At 46.0% G+C, this 17855-nt stretch overlaps 2 protein-coding genes and 1 long non-coding RNA gene across 14 annotated transcripts in view; 1 reads left to right on the forward strand and 2 right to left on the reverse strand.

Annotated features, from left to right (window-relative positions):
• TLE7 (TLE family member 7) overlaps positions 1-492 on the reverse strand; it is a 12693-nt gene extending 12201 nt beyond the window's left edge. For both annotated transcript variants that reach the window (XM_038538407.1, XM_038538412.1), the window contains exon 1: positions 380-492. The gene's annotated coding sequence lies outside the window, so the exon portion shown is untranslated. The remainder of the gene's footprint in view (positions 1-379) is intronic.
• Positions 1-7392, forward strand: part of LOC111096040 — an 8277-nt gene extending 885 nt beyond the window's left edge. The window contains exons 2-3 of one of the 2 annotated variants that reach the window (XR_005360113.1): positions 1168-1361; positions 7038-7392. This is a non-coding gene — a long non-coding RNA (uncharacterized LOC111096040). The other variant, XR_005360114.1, reaches the window with a different exon arrangement.
• ZNF23 (zinc finger protein 23) lies at positions 2627-17022 on the reverse strand. 10 transcript variants are annotated; one of them, XM_038538397.1, is made up of 7 exons: positions 16968-17022; positions 16501-16642; positions 13448-13518; positions 12771-12904; positions 10489-10615; positions 9792-9905; positions 2627-4888 (listed from the first exon to the last, which is right to left on the reverse strand). In XM_038538397.1, the coding sequence occupies exons 4-7, from the start codon at positions 12861-12863 to the stop codon at positions 3096-3098; spliced, it is 2127 nt and encodes a 708-aa protein (XP_038394325.1). In that variant the 5' UTR covers positions 12864-12904; positions 13448-13518; positions 16501-16642; positions 16968-17022; the 3' UTR covers positions 2627-3095. The 10 variants fall into 10 exon arrangements, with proteins under 10 accessions (XP_038394325.1, XP_038394326.1, XP_038394330.1 ...); XM_038538398.1 differs by having other exon boundaries at positions 16501-16602; positions 16968-17009; XM_038538402.1 differs by having other exon boundaries at positions 12840-12904; positions 16501-16602; positions 16968-17008.
• Positions 17023-17855: the final 833 nt, after the last annotated feature.

Genomic DNA, 17855 nt, shown 5'->3' on the forward strand with positions numbered 1-17855 from the left:
GCCGGGGGGGGGCGGGAGCCCCCCGCGGCGGCCCCCACGGCGGCGGGCCTGGGCTTCCCGCGCCCTGCAGGGAGGGACGCGGCCGCCGGGGGCAGCAGGGCGCCGAGGCGGGCGGCCGGCGGCTGCTAATGGCTTCTCGCGCCCAGGAGCAGGTCGCGGCCCCGGCGCGCACAGGCCCGACGCCCCTGCCCTCCTCGCACCGAGGCTGACGGGGCGCGGGGGCGGGAGCGCGCGCCCAGCCGCCGGGACTGAGGCGGCCGCAGACGGCTGCCAGCTGCCCCCCACGCGGCGCCGCGGCCCGGGCGCCCGGGATCCGGAGCCTCGGGTCCCCACCCCGGGAGCATGCGGGCCAAGGGCGGGTGGCCCAACTGCCCCTTACCGTGGCGGGCTGCAGGGAACGGGCCGGGCAGCGCGGGGGTTCCGGGAGCCGGCGCGGCTGATCACCGGAGCCACCGGGCCCGCGCCGCAAGGAGCAGGCAGCGCTGGAGCAGCAGGGAGGCTCGGGTCGCCGGCAGCCCGAGGCCCGGCGCAGGAGCCCGGGCCCAGCAGAGCGGGCTCGGCCCCAGGGCTGGAGCCCCGGGAGCCCTGGGACGTGCTGGATTTGCTGGGGACCACGTGGTCTGTGCGGCGTCCCCGCCTGAGCTGGGGGAAGGGACTGTAGGGAGCTCTCAGCCCGAGGACTAGGGACGCGGGGAGGCCACGGTTCGCCTCATCTCGGCTTCCCCAGCACGGTCGACCTGGGCCTGTGGGAGGGGGTGTCCTCAGGTCCCTATGAAGAGACAGGGTAGCACACAGTGGGGCTGTGGTCTGCCGACTCTGGGGTCCGCAGAGGCAGACTGGGTCCAGAGGCCTCTTCTCACAACCCCTAGCCCTAGTGTCAGGAGGAGGGGGATGCCAGCCCAGGGGTAGCTGTGCTGGGCCTCTTGGCCCCCCAGATGACACTGGAGCCTCGTCCTGCTTCGGCCTTTCTCCCCAGGCTGTCCCCTGACCTGCTGGGTGCCTGTGGGCAGCCACATTTACCGCTGACCTGGACAGGCCAATTGCCTCCTTACCTGGATGGGACAGGACCAGATGTTCTCTGAGGGCCCTTCCAGTGTGACAGGCTGGGCCGGAAGGGTGTGCTAACTGGGCTAAGGGAGAAAGACTATTTAATCCTGGCCCTTCCAGACCCACAGCTCCAGTTCAGAAAAATAGAAGAGCTTTTGTGAGGGAACAGAAGTCTCTGGTGCCGTGGCTCCTTTGTTCCTGGTAAGGCTTCCACTGGACCCAAGCAGCTCTGCGCTGGAGTAATGAGCACTGAGGATACAAGATGGTAGGACTACTGGGATGATGGAGCCATGTGACTTCATGAGGCTCTGCAGGTATCTTTCTTCTTCCTCTTGTCCTCGGGATCCGAACAGAGGACCTGTCCTGGACAGTAATAAACCTAGAGAGAGAAAATCCTCAGGAACCATCTGGTGGGAAGGGCCTGGAGTTCTGGGACCAGCCCCCACCCTGCACTGACAAGAGCCTGAGACCCAGAGAGATTGTGGTCACACAGGACACCGGTAGCAGATCCCAGACAGTAGGTGGCTCTTGACCCTCCTAGAATCCCTGCCTTGGTCTTGCCATGGCACAGAAACTGCCAGACCCTGCCAGGAGCCAGGACTGTGGAGACCCAGCTAGTGGCTGCTCATGAACCAGGATGACTTGGGTAGTGCTGTACCCTTCCCACCTGGGTAAAAGATCACATTAGCACTTGATTTGCTGTGGGACCAGAGGTAGTGCCATCCCTCTTTGGGCCTGTTTCTTAAGTAAATTAAGGACTTGGACACCATGACCTGGGGCACTTTGGTCTTAGGGTATCCTCTGGAACTGCCCAGAGGAGTAGGGTCAGATAGGGGGAAGAAAGCCCGTGCTCCTTCCTGTGTTCTGGGAGCTCCAGGGTCTGGACTCTACTCATGCTCAGCTCCCAGAAGCCTGGGGGCAGAGAGCAGTGGGACTTCCACACAGTGGCATCCCCAGGATGACGCTCTGCTGAGGTCCTACAGCACATCATTGGCTTTCTAACAGGAATGGTTCTTTTGAAATACACAAGACAGCATCCTTAGCCAACAATGTCTGCTCAAGCTACAGAACATGCAGGACCAAGTGTCAGTGGCCTATGGGGGTGGGGCGTACAGCCTCTGTGTACATAGGGTACATTGTATGTGTCTGTGTATGATTATGTGTGTGTTTATGGGATGGTCTGTGGAAGAGAGGTCTGAAGGCTCCCTGTGTATGACTGTGTGCAGGTTTCCTTTTCACTCCTTAGAGGACTGAGACTGAACATCTCTTACTTTATTAGTCATCTTGATATTTTTTTAAAAACTGCCTGTTAATGTCATTTGGGGAGGGGTCTATTAGATTACATATCTTTCTCTTGATTGTAAGACCTATCTTTACATGTTAAATATCTATATCATAAATCTTACAAAGGTATTTCCACTTTTTGTGTCCCAAACTTCATTTGGGATTGTTAAGAACATAAATATGTAATTTTGAAAAGTCACTGTATTGGTATTTTCCCTTATGGTTGGTTTCTAGCTTTCATATGATGCTTAAGAAAGGTTATCTCCCTTCCATGAAAATAAAAAGTTTACTCATCTTTTCTTTCTAAGGAAATCTTTATTATTTATCCTCTTTACAAAAGTGATGCATGCTTGGCGTCAAAAGTGAAAGGGAAGTAAATTTAGGTAAATTGACTATCTTCATGAATTATCCTATCCAAGAACAAGGTTTCTTTCTTTTCCCCATATACTTTTCCTTTAGTGGCTCCCAGTGTGGAGATTTCTTTCTCCGTATAGATCCTGTGTAAAAATTAAGTTTATACCTAGGAGATCCATTTTTTCTTGATGCTATTGGGAATGGGATCTTTCATCATATTTTCTAACTTGTTGTTGGTATAAGACAAGCTATTTATTTTTAGATGTTACTTTTTAACCAGTCATCATTCTTGATTCTTAAAGATGGAAAATGCCATATTCATTTCCCTCAGAGTTTCCCAGCAGGGTGAATCTGATGAAACTTGATCCATTTCATTAACCTTGAGAGTTTTCTAAGAAATATCCTTCTCATTAGGATTTGCCTTCACTATGGACACTCTGATGCTGACTAAGTTGGAAGGTAAACCTGAAGGCTTTCCCACACACATTACACAAGTAGGGTTTCTTCCAAGTATGGACAGTCTGATGTATAATGCAGTCAGAACTATAGCTAAACCCTTTGCCACACTCCACACATCTAAAGGGTTTCTCCCCAGAGTGGCTTCTCTGATGCCGAATTAAATGGGCATTAACATGGAAGGCTTTTCCACACTCCTTACATTGAAAGGGTTTCTCTCCAGTATGGATCCTCTGATGTACAATGTAGTCAGAACTACAGCTAAATGCTTTTTCACATTCCATACATTTGAAAGGTTTCTCCCCAGTATGTATTCTCTGATGCCTAGTTAGTTTGGCATTGATACTGAAGGCTTTCCCACATTCCTTACATTGATAAGGCTTTTCTCCAGTATGGATTCGGTGATGATCAAGTAGGTTTCTTTTAGAAGTAAAGCATTTCCCACACTCCTTACATTCAAAAGGTTTCTCCCCAGTGTGAATCCTCTGATGCTGCATTAATTTTGCATTAACATTGAAGGCCTTTCCACACTCATTACACTCATAGGGCTTCTCCCCAGTGTGGATTCTCAGATGCTGCCGTAGCTGGGAATTACACCTGAAAGCTTTCCCACATTCGTTACATTCATAAGGTTTCTCACCCGTGTGGATTCTCTGGTGCTGGATTAACTTCCCTTTGACACTAAAGGCTTTCCCACATTCGGTACACTCATAGGGTTTCTCACCTGTGTGGATTCTTTGATGCTGAATGAGTTTTGCATTATTACTAAAGGCTTTCCCGCACTCTTTACACTGATAGGGCTTCTCCCCGGTGTGGATGCTCTGATGCTGCCGCAGCTGGGAGCTGCACCTGAAGCCTTTCCCACATTCATTACACTCATAAGGTTTCTCTCCAGTGTGGATTCTTTGATGTTGAATTAATTTTGCATTAACATTGAAAGCTTTCCCACAGTCATTGCATTCATAAGGCTTCTCTCCAGTGTGGACTCTCTGATGTGTGATGTATGCAGAACTGCAGCTGAAGCCGTTTCCACATTCCTTGCACTGATAGGGCTTCTCTCCTGTATGGATTCTCTGATGCCGACTTAGACTCCCGTTAACACTGAAAGCTTTCCCACACACCTTACACTGATAGGGCTTCTCCCCACTGTGGATTGTCTGATGTGTGATATAATGGGAACTGTAACTGAAGCTTTTCCCACATTCCACACATTTGAAAGGTTTCTCCCCACTATGAAGTCTTTGATGCCAAATTAATTTTGCGTTAATGCTAAAGACTTTGCCACACTCCTTACACTGATAGGACTTCTCCCCAGTGTAGCCATCTTGATGCTGAGAGTTACACCTGAAGGTTTCCACTAATTCTTCACATTTAAAAGGTCTTTCCCCAGAATTAATTATTTCATGCTGAAGAAGTTTTGTGTCAAAGCTGAAGGCTCTCTCCAATGCTATATGTTCAGGGGGCTGTTCTTTAGGGGTGACGGTGTGACATTGATCCAACTTTGAACTCTGACTAAAGAAACACTCCTCTATGGAGCTGGTGTCATCTTTCACTGTTCTGTCAATGACACTGCTGTTTTCTTTCTTCATGCTTCCAACTAAATGGACTTCCTGCTGTTTCTCTAGAATACAAGGTTCTGAAAAGTCTGTTTCCTGGGAAAGGTCCCTCTGAAGTTCAAATGATGTACTATGTTTTTCTTCATACATTTCCTTTGTCAAATTATTGTCAGTCTGGATATCAATATCTACTATAAAAAAAAAAGAAAACAGAAAAAGGTCATGTAAGAACCATGTTAGAAAAAAGAAAAGAACTGTGGTCAAAAGAATAAAGAATCGTATTTAACCAAAGGTCTCTTGAAAATTGCCAAACTCGGCCAAAGAATCTAAGGTTCATCCATAAGGTGGAATAATATGTAGCTGGTAAAAAAAAAAAAAAAAGAGAGAGAGAGAGAAAAGAAAAGAAAAGAAATCCATATATGCTGACACGAAAAGATGTCCATGATACACTGTTAAATGGAAAAGCAAGCAGAGAAATGGATGTAAGGTAGATTCAGCTGTATAAAGGAAAAATAAAATAGGCCATTATATACTTATATATTTGTATGTGTATGGCTAGAAAACTGGAAGAATACACAAGAAACTGAGCAAATTGGTACAGGAAATTTGGGAGACTTTTTTCTACAATATGCTTTATACACTTTCTGTATAGTTCTGAGCATGAATGATTTATAAAGGTTACCAACCTCTATGCAAATAACCAAAACAAAATGGTTAAATGTGACAGCAATGGAAGAAAATCCTAGGTTTTATCCACCAGATGAGCATTCTTCCTATCACACCACACCTTAATATACTCAGCAGTTTCGTCTCAGCTATCCTTGTGTCCCTAAGTCCCTTGTTGATATAAATGGAAACTGCTCAAGAAGGAAAAAGTACAGGATCCAACAATATGTAGCAACACTGAAGATGGCAAGAGTTTGCAGCACCAGGAGGTGAAAGGGAGAGAACTTGCTTTTCTTGGAACTTAAACTCTTGGCTTTCCAAAATTTCTCCTTCACCTTCTTTTTTCTCTGCTTAGAGAAGGAGACTTTAGGCTCTCTTGATCTCTTCAATCCATCTCTTCCCAACCCTCCAGAACACTGCTGCATTCTCCTTGCCTTTCCTTCTTCCTCTTCCCTCAATCCTGAAAGTCATCAGTCCCTAATGTTTTGTTGTTGTTGTTGTTGTTGTTGTTGTTTTTAAGATTTAATCAATTCATTTGACAGAGAGAGAAAGCACACAAGCAGGGGGAGAGGCAGAGGGAGAGGCAGAAGGAGGCTTCCCACTGAGCAGGGAGCCCAATCCCAGGATCCTGAGATCATGACCTGAGCCAAAGAAGACACTTAACCAACTGAGCCACCCAGGTGCCCCATCTCTAACATTCTTTCTGGAATCCTTATAGTCCCAGTAGGGAGTTAGGTATCTGGTCCCAAATTTCTCAAAATTGCCCTCAAAATGCTGCCTCTATTTTTCTTCTCCCATCTCTCCTCAACCACATGTAGTAAGTCGCCTGAAGAGACCCAAATGACCTGAATTTCCCTAGCAAGCATTTTCAAAACACTGGTTGGTCTTTACCCAATATCAGAAACGTGCAAAGAAAATTCAAGTTACGTGAAATACAACCATCTAACAACCACATCTAATCTTCTGATGTATCTCCTCCCCCAATCATTTTCCTCCCAGTTTTCTAAAAAAATTTTGAAAGATTTTACTTATTTATCTGAGAGAGAGAGAGAGGGAGAAGCAGGCTCCCCAAGGAACAGGGAACCCAATGTGGGACTTGGCCCCAGGACCCTTGGGATCATGACTGGAGCCGAAGGCAGACACTTAACTGACTGATCCACCCAGGTGCCCCTAAAAATGTTTTCAAAATTGAAAATATTTTTCTTTCTTAACATTAATAATGACAATTTTCCAGTATCTTTAGATATTCTGTAAAAATATTTTGTAAATTGCTAAATAGCACTCCATCCTGCAGAGGTATTTTATTTTAACCAATTCTCTGTATACTGAATTCCCACATTTTATTATATAAAATTATGATCAACTCTTGTGCATGTACATCTTTGTCTGTATCTGATTACTTTATTAGGATACTCTAAGAAGGAATATCCAGACTATCAAGGACAAACTTTTAAAAGGCCCTTGAGAAGTATTTTCTAGAAAGACTACTGATCCACATTCATCTCCAAAAGTCTATTCCAGTTTGATTTATTGTTCTAGTATGAACTAGGGAAACTGAAGGAACTCCATGAAAAACTGCTTTTTGCTTATTTTCCTGCTTCTGTTCTTGCTAGGACCTGTACTGCTGCCTTGTGTATGTCTTATAGTATAAATGATATCTGTTTTTCTTATAAGGGTCAAGAGGTTAAGGAGTTTTCGGCGTCTTCCAGCACAGGTGATAACATCTAAGGAATGACCAAGCAAGGCCGTCATATACATTTTCTAGACCATTGACTCTAGACATCTTAATATCCAAACCTCCTGACTCCAGGGAATAAATGCTTTATGGAGGACACCTGAACACTTGTCTTTATTCTGACCAGTTCCTAGGTGCCTGAAGAGGACATGTACACCGGACTCTAATCCTCAATAAAAACCGAAGACCCTGAACAAATGAGATATTCACTTTCTTTTCCTTTCTGAGGCTCCCAGACACTCCACCTGCTATACTCTATCATTTATGCTATTCAATAAACTCCTCTCTCACTTCCTCCTGGCTCATATTTGATTTCTATCCTGTTCAAAGCCAAGGACCCTCATGGTGGGTCCTGCAGGACCCCCCTTGGGTCCTTGGACCCAGCCTATGTCAATATGTTAGGTGAAACATCTCTGTTTTAATTTATATTTCATTGGTTTTACTGAGGGTGAAGATTTTTCATATTGATTAAAATATGTACTTCTGGGGATCCCTCGATGGCTCGGCGGTTTGGTGCCTGCCTTTGGCCCAGGGCATAGTCCTGGGGGCCCGGGATCAGGTCCCATATTGGGCTCCCTGCATGGAGCCTGCTTCTCTCTCTGCCTGTGTCTCTGCCTCTGTGTGTGTGTGTGTCTCTCATGAATAAATGGATAAAATCTTTAAAATAAAATAAAATAAAATATGTACTTCTTATGTGGGTCACTTAAAATATGCTTTGACAATTTTTCTGTACTAGTGACCTTCAATTTACCAAATCCTACAATGTGGCAGATGCTACCAGTTACTTAACCAATATCCAATCTCCCTTTCATCCTTACTAGTATATCCTCCAATTTTTTTGAGGTAGCAATAAAAACTACAGATAAAAACTATATTTTTCCACCCTCTCTTGCAGTGGTGGGGGGGCATAAGACAGTTTCAGCAAATGAGATTTAAATAGAAGTCACTGTGTGGGCCTTCTAAAAGTTTTTTTTTTTTTTTTTTTTTTTAAGATTTTATTTACTTATTCATGAGAGACAGAGAGAGAGAATGGCAGAGATACAGGCAGAGGGAGAAGCAGGCAGCAGGCTCCATGCAGGGAGCCCGATGTGGGACTTGATCCCAGGACTCTAGGATCATGCCCCGAGCCAGAAGACAGATGCTTAACTGCTGAGCCACCCAAGCGTCCCAGTTTTTTAAGAGAGTCAACTCTGCTGATGTGGGCCTTGTGCCCTTTACCTACTTTCCCCTTCTGTCTGCCTAAAAGCCATTTGATTCCTCACTTCAGTTAACCTACAAACACCAATTAATGTTTTCATTCTTAGCTAAGATCATGATGGGTTATTTGAAAACTTTAAAGACTTCAGGATTATCTGCTGCTTATGGAATAAAATCCAGACTCCTTTTTTTTTTTTTAAAGATTTTATTTATTTATTTATTCGAGAGAGAGAGAGAGAGAGAGAGAAGCAGAGACACAGGCAGAGGAAGAAGCAGGCTCCATGCAGGGGGCCTAATGTGGGACTCAATCCTGGGACTCCAGGCTCATGCCCTGGGCCAAAGGCAGGCACTAAACCGCTGAGCCACCCAGGGATCCCTTAAATCCAGACTCCTTTGAGGTCCACAACATCATCTCTTTTCCCTTAAACTTTTCAATTTGCAAACATGTCCTCCTTAGTCAGGGATCATCTGGTTGAATGACCACAAGGAACAAAAATCCACTGAAACTATCTTTTTAAGAAGGAGGATTCACTGAAAGGATACACGACAATCTATGGACCACAAATGCAGGAAGTAAATGGAAAATCATCTGGCAACTACTCTGCTTAAGCCAACAAGAAGCTTGCTACTTCAAGTATGGTCTGGGAACCAGAAACATTGGCAGAACCTGAGAATTAATAGAATTGCAGAATCTTGGCTCTATGCCAGACTTACTAAATGACAATATATATATCTGCATGACACCCCAGTGATTCATTTGCACATCATTTGAGAAGCACTGAATTGAGAGCACTTTCTCCTTTCTGCCTTATTTCCTACATCTTACTATATACAGTTGTCTCCTCAAAAAAAATAAAAAATAAATAAAAATAAAAACTAATACTTCACTGAGCATACACAGTAAGTTAGACATTTAATATGTATTATCTCATATAATCCTCAACCCACAAGACCAGCACTATTCTATCACTTTATTATTCCATTTTCAGAGATAAAAACACTGAACCTTGGAGAACTCAAATAACTGACCTGCTCAAAGTCACAACTAGGAAGTCATATAATTAGGAATAGTAGTTGGGACTGGAGCTCAGGGAAGTCTACTCCAAAGACTATACTTTTAACTGCCAGGCTATTCTCCCTTTCTGTATAAAAAAACCTGTTAATTCTCCATCTATTACATTAACTATACAATGCTTAGGAAGTAGCAAGGACCCCAAAACACCACATTCATTCATTTCATCTGAAAAAGGTAGAATCCCAAAATTAGGACTGGGATGAATTAGAATGAAGCATTTGAAAAAAGATCTGTTCTTAGAATTAGAAACAGCAAACTACAAAAATAGTCAAATCTCAACTATACCTATCTCTATAAATCATCATTTATTTAAATTTTACTGTGTACAGCTGGCTCATAAATACGGCATGCTTATATGCTAAAGTTGACTTCTTAAAGAGTTAAACTCTCCCCTGTAAAAAACAGCCTGTGTGTCCCTTACCAGTCCAGAGGCCCTGGGGGCCTATTTCTGTTCCAGCTGCCAGCGGAGATGGGCCTTCCAGCTCACCTGCTCCCTCCAGTTGTGAGATCACAGCAGGTTTGAGAAGCGAAAATCCTGTTAAGGGGAAAAGAAATAGGAGAGACAGGTGAATAATCTCCCACAGAGGAGTTTTAAGCATCTCCTCAGGCTGTCCTTGGCAACGGGAAGGCAAAATAAGAGCACTAGGGGATCCCATGCCTAAAGACTATGGGAAACTGAGGGGGTGGGGGGTTAAGTGGAAAGACGGGGGTTTGGAAGGTATATGTGTTTGGAAGGTGCCTGAAGTGTGAGAGTTGGGAATGGCCCAGACTTGGGCCCAGAAGACCTCAAGATATGCAGGTTGGGTAAAGGTGAACCTGAAGATAATACTGTGTGTGCAGCAGTAAGTTTCTTTTTTCCTCGGTGTCCAAACCACAACTTCTAGAGGATGGATAAAGAGTGCATACCAGTCCCCAGCAAAGTCCTATACTGGCCCCAAAAGGTCTTGAAGTTCACCCTTCCCAGCAACCCTTGACACAAGGGGTATTAGGAATCTCAGCCTCTGGGGTTCCCACTCAGTAAAGGATTACCAGAGACCCTACCTCCAACCTGTTAGGGGGCTATAAGCCAGGAAACCCCAACTGGCAGAGTCCGGGTCCCAGGGGGAGAGAGGCCTTACCCAAGGAGGCCACATTCCCATAATTCTCCAGCATCACGTCCCTGTACAGGGCCCTCTGTGCAGGGGACAGGCCATCCCATTCCGTCTGGGTGAAGTACACAGCCACGTCCTCGAAGGTCACCGACTTCTGAAACAACAGGTTCCTGCTGCCCTAGGGCCAATTCCATGGCTCAGGCCCTAAGTGAGGGGCAGAGGGTAGTATAAGGGCTTGGGGAGGGAGCTCGTCAATAGTACAAAATTAATAACAAGGGGAAAGGTTAGAGAAATAGCACCTGGAAAGTAAACAATGGAGAGTATCTGACTTCTCTCACGGCAGGGAAACCTCATGCCGTATTTTACATTTATAAAAGACATCCTAAAAAAATAATTCCCATAATCAAGTTCCCCCAAAGTAACTCCATTCTTTCAGTAAAACCACATCCTCAGTGGCAGATGCAGCTCAGGACCAAGCCACCAGCATTCCCCCTTGAGACGGCTCCTCCATCCTGCCCCCTCACCTATAAACCTCTAGCCACCCCAGAGAACAGCTATGGCCTCCATCTTGTCCAGCCCCCATCTGTCACCTGACTCCTGTCACTGCCCCTGCTTCAAAGGGCTGTGTGGTTACTTTAGCACCTCCAGCAGCTCAGCACTGCCCAGACTGGCTGGGGCAGGGGGCAGCAGCCCATTCTGCTTCCAGATGCATCTCACTGAAAATCCAACATTTTCTGTCATCCTCTCCCATTTATGTCTCTCATCCTTTCCAACTTTACCCAAGAACTCACTGTTTCTCCAAGAAGGTTTGGGAAAGAGGGCAGATTAGCCTTCCCATTGGCCAGCTACTCGGCCACCCTTCCAGCTGTTCCTCTTTGCATCACAACACCATGTGCTCAACACAGGCTCTGCATCAGGATTGATGCCTCCCTTTTGGGCGGCTGCAGCCTCTGGTCACTCTCTCTGCCCACCTCAGTCTTCTGTAACAACCTTAGGGACCCACTGGCAGGGATATGCTCTCATTCCTCTCTGCCAGGTTCTGTCTTGCTTCCTTCTCCTGACCTCCACCCATCAACAATTCCAGTCCAACCTCTGGATGAGTCTGCAAGTCACCCAACTGTGACCAAGGAACTTCTCTGAACAATATTAAATGCCTTCACTGCTACTGCCACTACCATTACCCTGGTAAGCTGGTGCCTCCTCCTGAATTCAAACACCCCCCTACCATCTGTGCAGGAAACCTCAGCCAGAACCCTAAGGATTGTTCCTGATCCCTCCTTTTCCCATACGCTAACCCCCAATCCTTTGACTCTACATCCTAAAGATTTTTATGTTAAGCATTAGTTGAATTGGATTTTTTTTTTTTTAACAACTACTTTCCTTGATGAAGCCCACATCACTTGGACCAATGGAATTCTTTCTGGAGTGGTCATCTTCCTTTAGAATCATCTCTAAAAATTATTCCCTACAAAGCCATCGCAATTCTGACCACATTAACGTCACTGGTTGCACACATCACAGGGATGAGCAATTAAGAATGAAACACTGGTTGTGTGACCTTGGGCAAGGCACTCTACTCCCCTATACCTTCACGTCTTTTGTAGCAGAATGGGCACAACACAGCACCTATTTCAGAGGCCAGGTGTCTGGACTGAACAATCCATGCAAGTGCTTTGTATGGTGCCTGCAGCACAGCAAGCCTCAAACGATGCTACTGGGACTGATTATTCCCAACCTGTAATCCATGGAGGTCCATGGATGTGCTTCAGGGTGTCCATGAAGTCCCTGAAATTGTATGGAAAATTTGGTTTGCATGTTTATTTTTCTTGGGGTGGGGAGAGGGTCCAGATCTCTTATGAGAGATCTAAAATTTGAGCCCCGATCCCAAGCCCTGAAAGCCTCTCCAGGACAAAATGAGACATCCTGTTCCATTGGACTTCCTGTCTTTTTCCCTCTCCAGATCCTACTCTCAATTCCCCAACCCCCACCAAATTAGAGGCACAGCCACCCTTTGTGATGAGCTAGTCCTACTACTACTCCTCTTCACCTACACCCCGGTCCCTGAGCACCCTAATCTTCTGCTGTCCTCCATGTGAATGGAGATTCACATCCATGCATGGAGTATCCTCCATGGGCAGCTTTAATGTTCCCTGTTCACCAGAGAAGCAAAGAACCTTGTTGTACAGAACATTTCACTCCTGCCTTCAGGGATGCTCTCCTGCTGCTTCCATCCCTTCACTTCACTGCTCTTCCCACAAGTTCCAGGCGGAAGTGAGGAGGGCCCCTCCAGCTTCCACCACGAAGCTCACCAGCTTCCCTTCCCAATTTTCTTCAATTTGAAACTGTTCAGAGGAAGAGCTGAAGGACCCACAGCTCACCTGGGGCCAGACTGTCAGAAGCATGGCTGCTATCACCTGCTCTCCCTCTCAGAGAAGGGCTGGAGCTGAGGAAAAAGAGAGAGGCAAGTGTGAGGCAAGCCCCATCCCAGGAGGAACAACACACTCCCTCACAGAAGATTTGAGACACAGGCAGCCAGTGTCCAGATAGGAGTCCAGTGGGAGCTGCCACAGGAAGAAGGGGGTGATCTGTTCACTGGCTTGGTGCCCAGGACCCCTCCCAGCCATGACAGTGATGCTCACTGCCCGGAACCCTAGGATTTCACAATTCTGACACACATAAAATGTTTCCAGAGCCTAAAGCATAATAAACCAAAGACCTACATAGCAACAATTCAGCTCAAGAAATAGATCATTACCAAGATCTTGGACTTGCTTGTTTTTCTCTAAACAAGTATCATCCTTAATTACTCTGCAAGAGAAGCCAGGCTGGCAGAAGCCAGGCCAGCACAGAGGCCCGAGTCAGGCCCCATGGAGCTGGAGGAGCCGTTCCCCTACCTCCTGCCTGCTCCCTCACACAGCAGAGTGTCCTCTACTGCCCTGTCTGTAGAGACCTTGGGAAGCCAGCCTCCCACACAGCCCAGGCTTACCTTTGAGGTCCCAGGCTGTCTCCTCATGTTCTCCAGCCCTCTGATAGTGCAGAAGCCAGGGCCTCAGCTCCCTGAGAGAAGGGATCACTAGATCATCTAGGGTCCCATGACCCAGCACCCCGTGTTCGCTGTATTCAAAACACATGGACTTGTTATTTTTGGGTTTATACTGCTCCCAAAGTTAGTCTTGAAAACATGTGTTTTTCTGGGATGCCTGGGAGGCAAAGCAGTTGAGTGTCTGCCTTCAGCTCAGGTGGTGACCCCGGAGTCCCGGGATCAAGTCTCACATCAGGCTCCTCGCAGGGAGCCTGCATCTTCCTCTGCCTATGTCTCTGCCTCTCTCTGTGTGTCTCTCATGAATAAATAAAATCTTAAAAAAAAAAAAAAAGAAAATGTTTTCCTAAAATATCTATGTCTTCTAGGATTTCAACTTGAGTGCAGAGTTGTGAAAAACACTGGTTCATGATTCTTTCCAATTCCTCTGAATCTGGAGCTACTTTGCTTTTCCCACTTCTTTTGAATATATGTGTTTTCTAGACTCTTTCCCCTTTGTTAATATTATGGATGGAATGCGCCCCCCATCCCCCCCAATTCATATGTTGAAATCCTATCCTCCAATATGACTACGTTTGGGATCTAGGACCTGTGAGGAGGTAATGAGGTAAACAAAGCCATAAGGGTGGGGCCCTACTCTGATAAGGCTGGTGCCCCCTTATAAAAGAGAGGAAGAGACACTAGAGTTCTTTTTTACCACATGAAGACAAAGTGAAAAGGCAGTCATCTGCAACCCAGGGAACCAAGAACCAAATTGTCTGGCACCTTTAAACTTGGGCTCCTCCAGAACTGTGAGAAATAAATTTTGTTGGTTGAGGCATGCAGTCTATGGTATTCTGATCTGGTGGTCTGAGCAGACTCAAAGTTAAGTTGAACGATGGTTTGTCTATTTGAATGTTGTTTTCTTTTATTTTTAAAGTGCAAATTTTTCTATTTATTTACAACACTACTCTTTTCTATTTCCTTGTGGTTCATTAAGTTCTGCTTTGTTTCTTTAGCTCTGTGAGAGCTATACCTCTGTGAGAAGTACACCTTCTGTTCCGCTCCAAATCCTCTGGTCTTAGTCCAGTGCCAGAGGCTTTGACCAGCTTTGCACCGGTACAATCTACCAAAGTGTCCTCAAGGATCTACCACATGGGGCTGGCTCCTCCCCTGGGGCTTCTCTGGTGTCCTGTGTGGGACACCTGCTAGGTCTAAAAAGCAGAGAAGAGTTAATGTCTGTGAGGCCACCTATGACCAACAGGAGACAGAGGTCAAGGGATAAAAATTTTCCCCTTCAGTCTCCTACATGAAATTCCAAGGCTCCTCAAAGATCCTACAAGACTGAGCACTAGTCTTGCCTGTAGACAGGCCAGCCTGACAGTACAACCTCGTATTGGCTCTCCCTCCTGTTTCACTCTCCTTGTCTTTCACTCTGCCCTTGGAATACATTCCCAAGTGCACCGCCAGCACATAAACCTCTGTCCTATGTTCTGCTTTTGGAGGAAGCTAGACTATACAAAAGGCTTTTTTCTACCTTCATGAGGTTGCATGATTTATTCATTTATTTTCATTCTTTCCTACCTAGCAATTAAAATTTATAAGGCCGGGATCCCTGGGTGACTCAGCGGTTTAGCGCCTGCCTTTGGCCCGGGGTGTGTTCCTGGAGTCCTGGGATCGAGTCCTGCGTCAGGCTCCCTGCATGGAGCCTGCTTCTCCCTCCTCCTGTGTCTCTGCACCTCTCTCTCTCTCTCTCTCATAAATAACTAAATAAATAACTAAATCTTAAAAAAAATTTATAAGGCCATAAATTTTCCCTCTGAATACACTATTAGCCACATGCCAGAGTTTTTAAAAAATATTTCATGTTTTAATGATATTAATTACATTTTGTAGACTATCAGCACCTGTGTTTTATCTCTGATCACAGAATTGTTTAGGATAGTTTGTTGCTAATTTCTTCCCTGCTCATAATTTCTGGCTTTATTGCATGTGTTTAAATAGCCTGATCTATTTACCTCTGCTTTACGGATTTTTGAGGGCTTTTTTTTGTTTTAGCTAAAGTGTGAATGCTTACAAAAAAAACTTACTCTATAATAGAAGAACATATAATTCTATTTGAATCTAATAAATCAACTCTACTAATTTTATTACATAGATATTTCTCTGTAATCCATGACTACTTTTACCTAATTAAACTGAGCCAGCAAAGAGCAGACTCACACAAAACGGTGAGCCCACAGGTTATCATGGACAAATCTTTTCGAGTGTTTAAGACATGAGTAATTCTAACACTACTGAAACCGTAGGAGAAAACAGCAAAATAATTTTCCCGGTCCTTTTCATGATGCCAGCACAACACTGATACAAAAACCACAGACCAGTCTCATTTATTAATACTGACAGAAAAATTACTAATATAAAGGAATAGACCCCAGTAGTTCATTAAAGTGACATACCATGACTAAAAAGGATCATCCTGTGAATGCAAGAAAGCTTCATATTAGGATACAGGTTAGTATAATTTTCCACATGAATAAATCAAAGAAAGATAAACACACTCTCCATCCCAACAGATGCCAAAGGCAGTTGATAAAATTCAATATTCATGCTTACATTTGAAAATTTATGCTCTAGAGAAACCCTCATATGTAGAAAATATGTACAAAATTATTAACAGTCTCTGAAGAGCAAAAAACTAGAAACAACCTACAAATACATTGAAAATACATAAATAAATAAATAGGCCTATCATTTTTTAAAAGATTATTTATTCATGAGAGACACAGAGAGAGGCAAATATAAATATGAATGTTTAATAAATAATATATTTATATATATTTCATGTTTTCATTACTATTTTATGATTTTAGTGTAGTATAATTTTCGTGATGGTATTGAACGAGCGATTCCGGAACTATTTTACGTGTATTCCAGGATCGAGCAAACCACCGATTACAATGTTGAAATCATCCCCGGGTCATCGTCACCCCACCGGCCCGAGCCTAGGGCCAAGTTACCTTTGAACTGCCCGCTCCAGACACAGTGCCCTCCAGAAGCCGGGCCGCTTCTGCTCCGGGGTGACTGGGCTGGGCTCTGCTTGTTCTGTGCTCCCACTGAGCCTGTCAGGAGTCGGAAACACACAGTCCGGACGAGAAATGCCTGTAGTGGGAGCCCCGCACGACGTCGACACGTCAAACGCCTCAGGGCGCCACAATGCGCTTCACCCCTGATGTTCCACCCCTGGCTGCTCCGCACATCCCCGAACAGACGCGGCGCGGGGCTCGGCGGCTGGGACAGCAATCCACGCCTCGCCTCCCACGCGAGGGAACGTATTCGGTCATCAAGCCCGAGGCGGGCACACGGGACAGACACGGACCCCCGCCCTCCCCGGCCCCCGAAGCCCGAGCGGCATCCCCACCGCAGCCACCGCAGCCACCGCCGCCCGCCAGGGCACCGCCCCCGCCTCGGGCAGCCCCGCACTCACCCCCGCCGCCCGCCGCCCGCCGCGCCGCGGCGCAGCCGGAAGTGCGTCACCGGCCCCGGCGGAGCCTCTCTAGCAGCCGCGGTGCTCCTGCTCGGTGGTGCTCTGGCTGCGCCCCTGAGGCCCAGTATCCGTGACCGCACCCCAGTGCCCCGCGGCCCTCTCCTGGGGGTCACGGCTGCAGGCCCGTTGTTCCTGGAGGTGGGCTGGGGAAGCGTCAGGCGGGAGCGCTGGATTCACCCCCGCGGGTGGATCGGGGAGTCCGTACTTCAGGAATTAGAGTTTCAGGCCTGGGCTTGTGGATCTCAGACCTAAGGCAGCCTTTTGTGACAAGTTAATTCCCCAGTGAACGCTTTACTCTCTTGCCATGAAACTCATAGATACGGACTTAGAAGATGATAGGTAATATAAACAACCCACACTTTAAAAACTGATGAATGGGTAAAGAAGTTGTGAGACAGGTAGATGTATGAATGGAGTATTACTCAGCCATCAAAAAGAATGAAGTCCCATCAAAAAGAATGAAATCTTGCCATTTGCCATGACCTGGATGGTACTAGAGGGTATTATGCTAAATGAAATAAGTCAGAGAAAGACAACCATGTGATCTCACATGTGGAATTTTAGAAACAAAACGGATGAACATTGGGGATAAAAAGAGAGGGGGAGAGGCAAACCATAAAACAAACTTTTTTAAAAAAAAGATTTTATTTATTCATGAGAGACACAGAGAGAGGGAGAGACACAGGCAGAGGGAGAAGCAGGCCCCCTGTGAAGAGCCTGATGTGGCACCGGATCCTGGGACCCCAAGATCACGCCCTGAGCCAAAGGCAGACGCTCAACCGCTGAGCCACCGAGGCCTTCCCATAAAACAAACTGTTAAGGGTAGAG

This window comes from Canis lupus, chromosome 5, assembly GCF_011100685.1.
Source record: "Canis lupus familiaris isolate Mischka breed German Shepherd chromosome 5, alternate assembly UU_Cfam_GSD_1.0, whole genome shotgun sequence".
NCBI lineage: Eukaryota > Metazoa > Chordata > Mammalia > Carnivora > Canidae > Canis > Canis lupus.

Coding starts and splice junctions, on each gene's coding strand:
- ZNF23 (XM_038538397.1), bottom strand. CDS start 12,863: ATGCTTCTGACAGTCTGGCCCCAGGTGAGCTGTGGGTCCTTCAGCTCT. Junction 10,616..12,770: donor AAAATTGGGAAGGGAAGCTG/GTGAGCTTCGTG, acceptor CTGTTGTTTCAG/AAGTCGGTGACCTTCGAGGA. Junction 4,889..9,791: donor CCCCCAGGGCCTCTGGACTG/GTAAGGGACACA, acceptor TTTTTTTTATAG/TAGATATTGATATCCAGACT.